This window comes from Mustela lutreola, chromosome 4 (assembly GCF_030435805.1).
Source record: "Mustela lutreola isolate mMusLut2 chromosome 4, mMusLut2.pri, whole genome shotgun sequence".
NCBI lineage: Eukaryota > Metazoa > Chordata > Mammalia > Carnivora > Mustelidae > Mustela > Mustela lutreola.
In genome coordinates this window covers 83823322-83837444 of record NC_081293.1, presented here as the reverse complement: position 1 = coordinate 83837444, position 14123 = coordinate 83823322, and the positions used below count along the sequence as shown (strand labels likewise).

Here is a 14123-nt window from a genome sequence, read left to right as displayed (position 1 = left end):
GTTGGTGTAGAGAAATGCAACTGATTTCTGTGCATTGATTTTATATCCTGACACTTTACTGAATTCCTGTATAAGTTCTAGCAGTTTTGGAGTGGAGTCTTTTGGGTTTTCCACATATAGTATCATATCATCTGCGAAGAGTGATAATTTGACTTCTTCTTTGCCAATTTGGATGCCTTTAATTTCCTTCTGTTGTCTGATTGCTGAGGCTAGGACCTCTAGTACGATGTTGAATAGCAGTGGTGATAATGGACATCCCTGCCGTGTTCCTGACCTTAGCGGAAAAGCTTTCAGTTTTTCTCCATTGAGAATGATATTTGCGGTGGGTTTTTCATAGATGGCTTTGATGATATTGAGGTATGTGCCCTCTATCCCTACACTTTGAAGAGTTTTGATCAGGAAGGGATGTTGTACTTTGTCAAATGCTTTTTCAGCATCTATTGAGAGTATCATATGGTTCTTGTTCTTACTTTTATTGATGTGTTGTATCACATTGACTGATTTGCGGATGTTGAACCAACCTTGCAGCCCTGGAATAAATCCCACTTGGTCGTGGTGAATAATCTTTTTAATGTACTGTTGAATCCGATTGGCTAGTATTTTGTTGAGTATTTTCGCATCTGTGTTCATCAAGGATATCGGTCTATAACTCTCTTTTTTGGTGGGATCCTTGTCTGGTTTTGGGATCAAGGTGATGCTGGCCTCATAAAATGAGTTTGGAAGTTTTCCTTCCATTTCTATTTTTTGGAACAGTTTCAGGAGAATAGGAATTAGTTCTTCTTTAAATGTTTGGTAGAATTCCCCCGGGAAGCCGTCTGGCCCTGGGCTTTTGTTTGTTTGGAGATTTTTAATGACTGTTTCAATCTCCTTACTGGTTATGGGTCTGTTCAGGCTTTCTATTTCTTCATGGTTCAGTTGTGGTAGTTTATATGTTTCTAGGAATGCATCCATTTCTTCCAGATTGTCAAATTTATTGCCGTAGAGTTGCTCATAGTATGTTCTTATAATAGTTTGTATTTCCTTGGTGTTAGTTGTGATCTCTCCTCTTTCATTCATGATTTTATTTATTTGGGTCCTTTCTCTTTTCTTTTTGATAAGTCGGGCCAGGGGTTTATCAATTTTATTAATTCTTTCAAAGAACCAGCTCCTAGTTTCGTTGATTTGTTCTATTGTTTTTTTGGTTTCTATTTCATTGATTTCTGCTCTGATCTTTATGATTTCTCTTCTCCTGCTGGGCTTAGGGTTTCTTTCTTGTTCTTTCTCCAGCTCCTTTAGGTGTAGGGTTAGGTTGTGTACCTGAGACCTTTCTTGTTTCTTGAGAAAGGCTTGTACCGCTATATATTTTCCTCTCAGGACTGCCTTTGTTGTGTCCCACAGATTTTGAACCGTTGTATTTTCATTATCATTTGTTTCCATGATTTTTTTCAATTCTTCTTTAATTTCCCGGTTGACCCATTCATTCTTTAGAAGGATACTGTTTAGTCTCCATGTATTTGGGTTCTTTCCAAACTTCCTTTTGTGGTTGAGTTCTAGCTTTAGAGCATTGTGGTCTGAAAATATGCAGGGAATGATCCCAATCTTTTGATACCGGTTGAGTCCTGATTTAGGACCGAGGATGTGATCTATTCTGGAGAATGTTCCATGTGCACTAGAGAAGAATGTGTATTCTGTTGCTTTGGGATGAAATATTCTGAATATATCTGTGATGTCCATCTGGTCCAGTGTGTCGTTTAAGGCCTTTATTTCCTTGCTGATCTTTTTCTTGGATGACCTGTCCATTTCAGTGAGGGGAGTGTTAAAGTCCCCTACTATTATTGTATTGTTGTTGATGTGTTTCTTTGATTTTGTTATTAATTGGTTTATATAGTTGGCTGCTCCCACGTTGGGGGCATAGATATTTAAAATTGTTAAATCTTCTTGTTGGACAGACCCTTTGAGTATGATATAGTGTCCTTCCTCATCTCTTATTACAGTCTTTGGCTTAAAATCTAATTGATCTGATATAAAGATTGCCACTCCTGCTTTCTTCTGATGTCCATTAGCATGGTAAATTCTTTTCCACCCCCTCACTTTAAATCTGGAGGTGTCTTCGGGCTTAAAATGTGTTTCTTGGAGGCAACATATAGATGGGTTTTGTTTTTTTATCCATTCTGATACCCTGTGTCTTTTGACAGGGGCATTTAGGCCATTCACATTCAGGGTAACTATTGAGAGATATGAATTTAGTGCCATTGTATTGCCTGTAAGGTGACTGTTACTGTATATGGTCTCTGTTCCTTTCTGATCTACCACTTGTAGGCTCTCTCTTTGCTTAGAGGACCCCTTTCAATATTTCCTGTAGAGCTGGTTTGGTATTTGCAAATTCTTTCAGTTGTTGTTTGTCCTGGAAGCTTTTAATCTCTCCTTCTATTTTCAATGATAGCCTAGCTGGATATAGTATTCTTGGCTGCATGTTTTTCTCGTTTAGTGCTCTGAAAATATCATGCCAGCTCTTTCTGGCCTGCCAGGTCTCTGTGGATAAGTCAGCTGCCAATCTAATATTTTTACCATTGTATGTTACAGACTTCTTTTCCCGGGCTGCTTTCAGGATTTTCTCTTTGTCATTGAGACTTGTAAATTTTACTATTAGGTGACGGGGTGTGGGCCTATTCTTATTGATTTTGAGGGGCATTCTCTGAACCTCCTGAATTTTGATGCTCGTTCCCTTTGCCATATTGGGGAAATTCTCCCCAATAATTCTCTCCAGTATACCTTCTGCTCCCCTCTCACTTTCTTCTTCTTCTGGAATCCCAATTATTCTAATGTTGTTTCGTCTTATGGTGTCACTTATCTCTCGAATTCTCCCCTCGTGGTCCAGTAGCTGTTTGTCCCTCTTTTGCTCAGCTTCTTTATTCTCTGTCATTTGGTCTTCTATATCACTAATTCTTTCTTCTGCCTCATTTATCCTAGCAGTGAGAGCCTCCATTTTTGATTGCACCTCATTAATAGCTTTTTTGATTTCAACTTGGTTAGATTTTAGTTCTTTTATTTCTCCAGAAAGGGCTTTTATATCTCTCGAGAGGGTTTCTCTAATATCTTCCATGCCTTTTTCGAGCCCGGCTAGAACCTTGAGAATTGTCATTCTGAACTCTAGATCTGACATATTACCGATGTCTGTATTGATTAGGTCCCTAGCCTTCGGTACTGCCTCTTGTTCTTTTTTTTGTGTTGAATTTTTACGTCTTGTCATTTTGTCCAGAAAAGAGTAAATGAAGGGGCAAGTAAAATACTAAAAGGGTGGCAACAACCCCCGGAAAATATGCTTTAGCCAAATTAGAAGAGATCCAAAATCGTGAGTGGGGAGAAAGGGGATAAAAAGAGGTTCAAAAAGGAAGAAAGAAAAAAGAAAAAAAAAAAAAAAAAAAAAAGAAAAGAAAAGAAAAGAATTTTTTTAAAAAAGAAAACACCTAAGAAAAATGTAAAAATATATATATATATATATTAGATAAACTAGTAAAAAATCGTTAAAAAAGAAAAAGGTAACAGTTAAAAAAAAAAAAAAATTTTACCCGAAGGCGAGAAAAAAAAAAAAAAAATGAAAAAGAAAAAATTAAATTAACTGCAAGACTAAAAAAAATCACAGGAAAAAAGCCATGAGTTCCGTGCTTGGCTTTCTCCTCCTCTGGAATTCTGCTGCTCTCCTTGGTATTGAAACCGCACTCCTTGGTAGGTGAACTTGGTCTCGGCTGGATTTCTTGTTGATCTTCTGGGGGAGGGGCCTGTTGTAGTGATTCTCAAGTGTCTTTGCCCCAGGCGAAATTACACCGCCCTTACCCGGGGCCGGGGTGAGTAATCCGCTCGGGTTTGCTTTCAGGAGTTTTTGTTCCCTGAGCGCTTTCCGTAGAGTTCCGGAGGACGGGAATACAAATGGCGGCCTCCTGGTCTCCGGCCCGGAGGAGCCGAGAGCCCAGGGCCCCACTCCTCAGTGCGCCCTCAGAGAACAGCGCCCAGTTACTCCCGTCTGCCTGACCTCCGGCCGCGCTCCGAGCTCACCAAGCCTGCGACCGGTTCAAGGTAACACGGAGCTGCGAGCTTACTGTCGGCTCTGTCTCTGTAGCCGGCTTTCCCGTTCCAATACCCGCAAGCTCTGCGACACTCAGACACCCCCGATCCTTCTGTGACCCTGCGGGACCTGAGGCCACGCTGACCCCGCGTGGGCTTCGCCCCGGTTTAGCCTCTGGAGCGATGTCCCTCAGCGGAACAGACTTTTAAAAGTCCTGATTTTGTGCGCGGTTGCTCCGCCGCTTGCCGGGAGCCGGCCCCTCCCCCCGGGGTCTATCTTCCCGTCGCTTTGGATTCACTTCTCCGCCGGTCCTACCTTTCAGAAAGTGGTTGTTTTTCTGTTTCCAGAATTGCTGTTCTTCTTCTCTTCGATCTGCCGATGGATTTTCAGGTGTTTGCAATCTTTAGATAAGCTATCTAGCTGATCTCCGGCTAGCTGAAGCAGTCTCAGCTTGCTACTTCTCCGCCATCTTGACTCCTCCCCGTAGTCCAGCTTTTCTAAAAGTCAGTTTGAAGATGGATGCCAAGCTACTTATGTCACAACTTCCTAGTCTTTACCAGGGACTTCCTGTCAAGATGGTGCTGGGTTAAATCCAGTGGCCTTCGAAGTGGGCAATGCAGAGGCAGGAAGGAAAGGACCAGAGCGATTTCCAAAGAGCAGGAGAAAACTTCTCAGGGTGGTAGACAAAATAACTATCTTGATTAAACTGATTTTCATGTGTACACACTCATCAAAACACCAAAAGGCATATTTAAATAGGTACAGTATACTGCATGTCAATTAAATTTCAGTAAGGCTGTTTAAAAGTTATAGTACCAACTGCTGGAGAAGTTGTGGAATGAGGAACTCTCATACACTACCAGTAGCAATGTATTTTAGGAGTCATTTTGGAAAATGTCTCAGCAGTATTACTTAATTTCACCTCTAGGTATATTCTACACAGATGCACACCAAATGCAAACACCAAATGTCCGCCACTATATTTTTTGGAATGGCTGTGAAGTGGAAAACTCCAACTATCAATGATAGGATGGGAACATTTTGGTGCAGTCTTAACTATGGAAACCAATGAAAAAAAGAATTAAATGATACTACTAAGTCCAAGAACATGGATGACTCTCACAACATGACACTTAATAAGTCAGACACAAAAAATACATTCCATATTATTTTATAAAAATAGGCAAAATTGGGGCGCCTGGGTGGCTCAGTGGGTTAAGCCGCTGCCTTCGGCTCAGGTCATAATCTCGGGGTCCTGAGATTGAGTCCCACATCGGGCTCTCTGCTCAGCGGGGAGCCTGCTTCCCTCTCTCTCTCTCTGCCTGCCTCTCCATCTACTTGTGATTTCTCTCTGTCAAATAAATAAATAAATAAAATCTTTAAAAAAATAGGCAAAATTAACTTCTGCTACTGTAATTCAAAATCATGGTTAACTTTGGACAGTGGTAATGACCAGAAAATTACACACAGCAATCTTCAGGGCAGCAAGTACATTGTTTTGGATAGTTGTTGCAGAGCTGGATTCGCTTTGTAAAATTAAACTCACCTTTATGCTTAACATTTGTATACTTTATTGTTATTTCTGTTATACTTGGATTTAAAAATTTAAAAATAACTCTGTTCAACAAAATATCTATAAGCAAAATTAAGAGACAAGCCCTAACAATGCATATAGCCAAAGAATTATGATCAGATTGTATGAGGAATGCCTACAAATAATATATTTTTTTAAATTCTTTTGACAGAGAGAGAGAGATCACAAGTAGGCAGAGAGTCTGGCAGAGGGGGGGGGGAGCAGGCTCCCTGCTGAGCAGAGAGCCCAAAGCAGGGCTCCATCCCAGGACCTGAGATCATGACCTGAGCTGAAGGCAGAGGCTTAACCCACTGAACCACTCAGGTGCCCCCAAATTATAATATTTTAAAAGTACATACTATCCCACCTCCACACCCCACGCCAATCCCATGTTGTTTCACCATGGAGAAACAACAGCAAAGAATATAAAAAGGCACTTTACCTTAAAATTCTACAGTGACTTAAGTCCCAATCCCTGGATAACTTCTCTAGTTATATTCTTCCCTGGGTAATGTCATATGGTTTTAAAGTGCCATATATTCACACATGACTCCCACATTTTATCTCTCTCCTGAAATTGAGACTTGTGGATCTAACTACCTGCTGGACATCTCCAACAGATGTCTCATAGGCAGTTAAAATGCAGCAAGTCCAAGACTGAACTATAATTTTCCATCAAACTTGTTCCTCCTGCAAGTAGCCCCAGTTCAGTAAACGGCAACTCCTAGTTTTCTAGTTCCAAATCTTTTTTTTTTTTTTTTTTTTTTTTACGTTTTTTGGAATATTGATTTGTATTTAAAAGGAACTGTTGACACAGATTCCCTGGAAATCATGTGACTAAGCACAAGAAAACAGTTAATTCTACTGAGACAGTAAAATAATTCCAAGACATATGATTTACCCAACAGAACAATACTGTAGATGCTGTCTCTGATACAAAAACTCACTGCTCCTTACTCTTCTAAACACACAGTGGTATAGAGTTAACAATAGTCAATCACTTCTGTTCTTTCTTGAATATATAAAAATTAAAATACCAATTAAAAAACTAATATATCTTCTCTTTAAATGTTTCTTACAAATACAATTTCAGTATTTTCATTCAACAGTGGTGTGGTTTAAGAGATTATTATTCATTCACAAGTCAAACAACACTCCACTCAAAGAGGAACAGTCTATAGGCTCGTACTGCGAATAAAGACTTCAGGAATGCAGCAATGGACATTTCTAAAATACTAAGTGGATAAAATTTTGAGAGGATACATTCAATAAAGCTCTACTAAGGGGCGCCTGGGTGGCTCAGTGGGTTGGGGCCTCTGCCTTCGGCTCGGGTCATGGTCTCAGGGTCCTGGGATCGAGCCCCACATTGGGCTCTCTGCTGTGCGGGGAGCCTGCTTCCTTCTCTCTCGCTCTCTCTGCCTGCCTCTCTGCCTACTTGTGTGATCTGTCAAATAAATAAATAAAATATTTTAAAAAAATTCTTTAATAAAGCTCTACGAAGCAGATGGCCACAGACCTAGAACATTCTACTGATAACTTCAATGGGACTCCAGATGCTTCCAAACTCAACATGAACTCTCATCTTAGGCTTTGTACTTTCCTTTTCCAGTTTCACTAATGACACAAACATGATTCAAATCCCTGAAGTAGTCATTATAGTCAAGGGCATATCCTACAATAAACTTGTCTGGATTTCAAATCCAACAAAGTCTGATTTATAGCCAACACTTCAAGGGGTCCTCTTTACCAGCAAGCTTCCAACCTCGACGATCTTTGGATTATGCTCCTTGACCAATGAAAGCAAGGTTTGCATTGTTTTGCCAGTGTCAGTTTATCCTCAATAATCAAGACATCCTTTCCAGTCAAAGTTGAGAGATCAGGATGCCTGGGTGGCTCAATCAGTTAAGCCACTGCTTTTGGCTCAGGTCATGATTCCAGGATCCTGGGATCAAGTCCCGTGTTGGGTTCCTTGCTCAGCCAGGAGCCTGTTTCTCTCTCTGCCTCTGCCAGCCACTCTACCTGCCCGTTTTCTCTCTCTCTCTCTTTCTCTAACAAATAAATAAATAAATAAAATCTTTAAAAAAAAAAAGTTGAGAGATCATCTCCATCATTTACTTTGATGTTCCCTGTTGACTGGTCATTATAGTAGTTCTTCAGTCTGATGAAATCTACAGTAATGGGAATGGATCCATCACAATTTCTGTTCAGTGCTTTGATACAATCCAGCAGGTCAGCAAAGAATTTATAGCCTCCCTCGAGCACACAGAGGGCTACAATGTGACGACCTCCCATGTCTTCATCACATCTTGAGTAAGCTGCTCGGTCCTGTCCATAATTCCATGATGAATAAACACCTTTTCCAAATCCTCAGCATAATGATTGAAGTATACAGAATAAGTCTAGGTGATCACCTGGTTTATCATCACTCATCATGATGCTGGGGTCACCACTGTGCAGCCCAGTGGGCGTACGGGTTAACCGCAGCCTGGAGAGGAGGAAGCCGGGGGCGTAGCAGAGGAGGCGGAGGCTCCACAGAAGGTGGCAACAAGTGGGAAAGCTGAGCGATCTGCTCGCTGTTGCTCTCTAGGCCGCTACTGGAGCAGAGGCCTCTACTTCCCAATCCTGTAGTCATTTATAGCTCCTATCTTTTTCCATACCCCACTTCAAATCCCTCAGCAAATCCTGTCAGCTCGCTCTTCAAAATCTGTCCAGAATCTGACCACTTCTCATCATTTCTACAGCTATTACCATTCTGTCTTACCTGGATTAGTACAATAAGCATATAACATAGCACCCGGCTGCCTCAAAGCATTCTCTCCAGTTCTCCAGCGACTTTCCATTCCACTCAGTTTAAAAGCAGCATTCGTAGCTGTCTTCAAGCCCTCCACCCCACCCCACCACCACCCGTAGCATCTTCTGACTCAGTCTTCTACTACTTTGCCCTTGACCACTATACTCTAGCCACACTGGCCTTCTTGGGAGTCTTCAAATCATCTAGGCACCCTCCTGTCACAGGTCCTTTTTACTAACAATTATACATGCCTAGAATACTTCTCCCTCAGGCAGCCATACTATGACTTACGACTTGTGCCTTTATACGCACTTTGTTCAACTGTACCATTATTGCTGTGGCTTTCTTTCACCACCCAATCTAAAACAGTGCCACTTCCCCATCCCCATCCACACCACTCCTAGCCCTCTGTCATTCTTGTCTGCTTTATCTTTCTCCCAGGCACTCATCACCACTTTACTTACTTCTTATATATTTTACTTTTTTACTGCAGATCTCCAAAGAGGATTAAGCTTCATGAGAAAAAGAATTTGTCATGTCCACACTATATGCTTAATACTACTCTAGAACAGTGCTTGACATATAGTGTAGGCATTCATTAAGAAACACTAATATGCAATAAACAGATTAAAAAACACTCAAAGTTACTAATAATCAACAAAATACAAATTAAACAAAAATGAGATGCTATTTCATCTGCAAACATTATTAATTTCTGGCAAGGATGCGGAGACCAAAACCAGTTCTCAGCCCCAGAGGCAGTACACAGTCCTACAAGCACTTTGGAAAGCCCTCAGGCAATATCAAGAACAGGTACATGGGGGCATCATAAGGTTCAGCAATCTCCCTACTGCATGCCAAATTTCCTACTGTATGCCAAAAAAATTATCAAGGCACTCAAGGTCACATAATTTGTTAGAAGTAAGAAATCTGAATAATTCAAATGTCTATCAGTAGAGGAACAGCTAAGTAAAATAGGTAATAGTCATCTAATAAAAACCATTCATCAGCTGAAATAATGAGACAAATCTCCCATGTTTTAACATAGATCTAGAACGCAATATGTACAGTGTAAAAATAAATTTGGATGTTAAATTCAGTATTATTTTATATAAGGAAAAAATAAAATCATATGTAAAATAACCATCATTTTATATATATAATAAAAACAAAACCATAGATGGATTCATGACAGTAGTTACCTCTAAGAAGGAAAGAAAATAGAATTGGGATATAGGGCATAGGGGATTTCAAATTTATCTACATTTCTCTCTTTTTAAAAACATAGTAGAAAAAGTTAATATCTAGTCACTAAATAAAAAAATAAATAAAATAAAATGTATTTATTTTATTATCTTATTATGTTATCTTATATTATCTTCTCTAGTTTTCTATATTAAAATTTTTCAATAAATAATGACTGATAACTTTATTAAGTCTAACAATTATAGTACACAAATGCCAACCTAAGCAAATAGGGAAATTAAAAAGATTAGTAATAATCCATTCCCTACTCTCAATTATAGATATGTTCAGTCATTTCATAGTGCATAATCTGAGACCACTCACAAATCATGTTGGCCTTCACAAGCAGGTTTTACTTAGAGAAAATAAGGAAAAGTCAACAGAAAAAAAATCTATGAAACTCAATAGTCATGGTAATCAAAACTTTAACTGTTCAAAATATAACACACAGATTGAATTACTATTTACCAAAGACTTAGAAGTTCAAGTTCCTTTTACTATAATAACCAGGAAGAATGGATCCATAAGTCCTGCTAGCAGAACAATCTTTCTTCTGTATTTTTACATTTTGATAAAGTCACTATTGATGATATATTTTTGAAATTTAAGAACAAATCCACTAGGAGGAGGAAGCAAAGCAATCAAGAAATTTAGGATGAAGAATAACTTCTTAAGAATGACTTGAAAAAAAAAAAAAGAGAATGACTTGAAACTTTACTGTTTCATCAAAATCACAAGAAAAACAGAATATTTCTGATATAAACACACTAAATAAGAGAATATTTTTTAAACTTGCCTTAGCGTGCTGTTAATTGCTCCCAGTTTATTAGCTTGCTCACAGTCTTCTAATTCTTTGGTATCGTTTGCCACTTTTGAGTACTGAAAGGAAGTACATAGTAAGTTTAGTAATAACTATTAGCTTTCTCTCTATTTCAAGTTCCACTGGCAATCAGTCAGTGATGACACAGATATATCCTATTATCAAAACCTCTCACATATGTAAGAAATGGAAATCAAAATGAGTCACAAATCCTCACCAACTAAAGAAGACATTAAAAACAATTACCACTGGTATGTTGGTGATCATGTAAAATAAGAAAACCCTCTTGGGAAAGTAATTTGACAATATTTATCTAGAGCTATAAAAATGAATAAACCCTTGAACCAACAGTCGTAAAACTGAAACCATATCCAGAGCAACACTAAAAAACAAAACTAAAAATGAAGTACAACCACTTTAGAAAGTAGTTGGTACTATCTCATCGTGCTAAGATAGGCATAATCAACGGCCCAGCAACCTTACTTCTAAATATCTACCTAAATATCTACCTGTCTACTCTTACATGTGTACACAATGAGACAAAGGATGAAAATACTGATACATCACTGTTGATAATAGCAAAAAACTCCAAGCAACTGAAATGCCCATCAGCAAAGGAAGAGCTAACCAATGAGATACTCATACAATGGAGTACTACACAACTATTAAAATTAACAAAGCTACATATATCAGCAGAGACAAAATTTCCAAAAGCATAATGAAGAATAAAAAATAACTGAAAAAATATTTTTAAAATAAAAAAATTTTAATGCCATTTAAAAGTACTATGCCCCAAATACCTTCATAACTGTGTACCTTATACAGTATAATCCTGAAGATGACAGGTTGACTAGTTGGAACACAAGACTAAAAATACATGCATGATAAAACACAGGGCATCTAAACTGTAGTTATACTATGCTACTATAGTTCTTCTACAGAAGACAGAATTGATATATCTCAAAAGAATCTATGTAATTTAACTGTAAAAACATACAAGTTCTCTGCCTGTGGCAAGAATTAAAAAGGTGGGACTATGGAGCAAAATGTTCCCACTGCCAACTAATTCTAGAACAGTTCTCTTCTGCAACCACTGTCAAGCAGGAAATGTAAGTTTCACAATGTAAAGTAAAAATATTCAAGGAAGAAAAGTGACTCACCTTATTAGAACTCCCAGCTTTAATTCCGACTGGAATTTTGCTCTTAAAAGAATAACAAGAAAAATTTAGGAAGTTATCTTCATTTTTTTCTTGAGATTTCTTCACAAATAGTAATGCCACTGCTCAAATACAGAGACTATTTTATTCTATGATGAAAAAATGAACATTCATTCAAATTGTTTTCATACTATCTAATAAAATACCAATTTATGGACTTGTAAATCATAATTTAGCAAACTGAATGACATATACAAAATAACAGTGTCAAAATCAGCTAAAATTTTTAAAAAGATTTTATTTATTTATTTGACAGAGAGAGAGAGAGAGAGATCACAAGTAGAGAGGCAGGTAGAGCAAGAGAGAGAGGGAGAAGCAGGCTCCCCGCTGAGCAGAGAGCCCGATGTGGGGGTCCATCCCAGGACCCTAAGTTCATGACCTGAGCCAAAGGCAGAGGCTTAACCCACTGAGCCAACCAGACACGCCCAAATCAGCTATAATTTAAACTGTAATGCAGTATGGAATATTTCACATAATTTTTAGGTTAAAAAAACTGATAAAAATCACTATTCCATAAACTTTCCTACCACAGAAAGAGAAGCTTTAAAAATTTTCAAAGTTCTTTGAAAAATTTTATGCTCAATCTTAATTGCTGCTCTAAACTAACATCTAAAGTGAAGGCAGTTTGGGATTAATACTGACAGAACCAGTTCCTTGGTACACAGGATTGACCTTGGTTTACCAATCTAGGTAATCAGGGTTTACTAACAGAAAATCCCTATGTCACAAAGCTGTCATCATCAAGACAGCATGGTACTGGCACAAAAACAGACACATAGATCAATGGAACAGAATAGAGAGCCCAGAAATAGACCCTCAACTCTATGGTCAAATAATCTTCGACAAAGCAGGAAAGAATGTCCAATGGAAAAAAGACAGCCTCTTCAATAAGTGGTGCTGGGAAAATTGGACAGCCACATGCCGAAAAATGAAATTGGACCATTTCCTTACACCACACACGAAAATAGACTCAAAATGGATGAAGGACCTCAATGTGCAAAAGGAATCCATCAAAATCCTTGAGGAGAACACAGGCAGCAACCTCTTCGACCTCAGCCGCAGCAACATCTTCCTAGGAACATCGCCAAAGGCAAGGGAAGCAAGGGCAAAAATGAACTATTGGGATTTCATCAAGATCAAAAGCTTTTGCAAAGCAAAGGAAACAGTTAATAAAATCAAAAGACAACTGACAGAATGGGAGAAGATATTTGCAAACGACATATCAGATAAAGGACTAGTGTCCAAAATCTATAAAGAACTTAGCAAACTCAACACCCAAAGAATAATCCAATCAAGAAATGGGCAGAGGACATGAACAGACATTTCTGCAAAGAAGACATCCAGATGGCCAACAGACACATGAAAAAGTGCTCCATATCACTCACTGGGCATCAGGGAAATACAAATCAAAACCACAATGCGATATCACCTCACACCAGTCAGAATGGCTAAAATCAACAAGTCAGGAAATGACAGATGCTGGCGAGGATGCGGAGAAAGGGGAACCCTCCTACACTGTTGGTGGGAATGCAAGCTGGTGCAGCCACTCTGGAAAACAGCATGGAGGTTCCTCAAAATGTTGAAAATAGAACTGCCCTATGACCCAGCAATTGCACTACTGGGTATTTACCCTAAAGATACAAACGTAGTGATCCAAAGGGGCACGTGCACCCGAATGTTTATAGCAGCAATGTCCACAATAGCCCAACTATGGAAAGAACCTAGATGTCCATCAACAGATGAATGGATCAAGAAGATGTGGTATATATACACAATGGAATACTATGCAGCCATCAAAAGAAATGAAATCTTGCCATTTGTGACAACATGGATGGAACTAGAGCGTATCATACTTAGCGAAATAAGTCAAGCGGAGAAAGACAACTATCATATGATCTCCCTGATATGAGGAAGTGGTGATGCAACATGGGGGCTTAAGTGGGTAGAAGAAGAATCAATGAAACAAGATGGAATTGGGAGAGGGAGACAAACCATAAGTGACTCTTAATCTCACAAAACAAACTGAGGGTTGCTGGGGAGGGAGGTTGGGAGAAGGGGGTGGGATTATGGACATTGGGGAGGGTATGTGCTTTGGTGAGTGCTGTGAAGTGTGTAAACCTGGTGATTCACAGACCTGTACCCCTGGAGATAAAAATATATGTTTATAAAAAATTAAAAATTAAAAATTAAAAAAAAAAAAAAAGAAAATCCCTATGTCCAGCTTTCTTTTCAACAAAGCCAGAAATTAGTTTCAGGCTTTAATAAGCAAACCTAGAAATCATTATAACTGGTTCATCAGACACAATTTTAAACAAACAAAAAATCATATCTGAAAGCAGAAAATCACAGGTTGATCCTCTAATCAATCTAGGGGACTGATTTCCAGCATCGGATTCTATGGTATAGCAAAATACCTACTAAAATCTTTTCATGTG

General features: G+C 38.7%; 1 protein-coding gene across 14 annotated transcripts in view; it reads right to left on the bottom strand.

Moving 5' to 3' along the window:
* ERO1B (endoplasmic reticulum oxidoreductase 1 beta) overlaps positions 1-14123 on the bottom strand; it is a 67710-nt gene that overhangs the window by 31515 nt on the left and 22072 nt on the right. For all 14 annotated transcript variants that reach the window (XM_059170381.1, XM_059170386.1, XM_059170390.1 and 11 more), the window contains 2 exons: positions 11632-11673; positions 10448-10530 (listed from right to left, as the gene is read on the bottom strand). In XM_059170381.1, coding sequence (XP_059026364.1) covers positions 10448-10530; positions 11632-11673 — 125 coding nt within the window. The remainder of the gene's footprint in view (positions 1-10447; positions 10531-11631; positions 11674-14123) is intronic.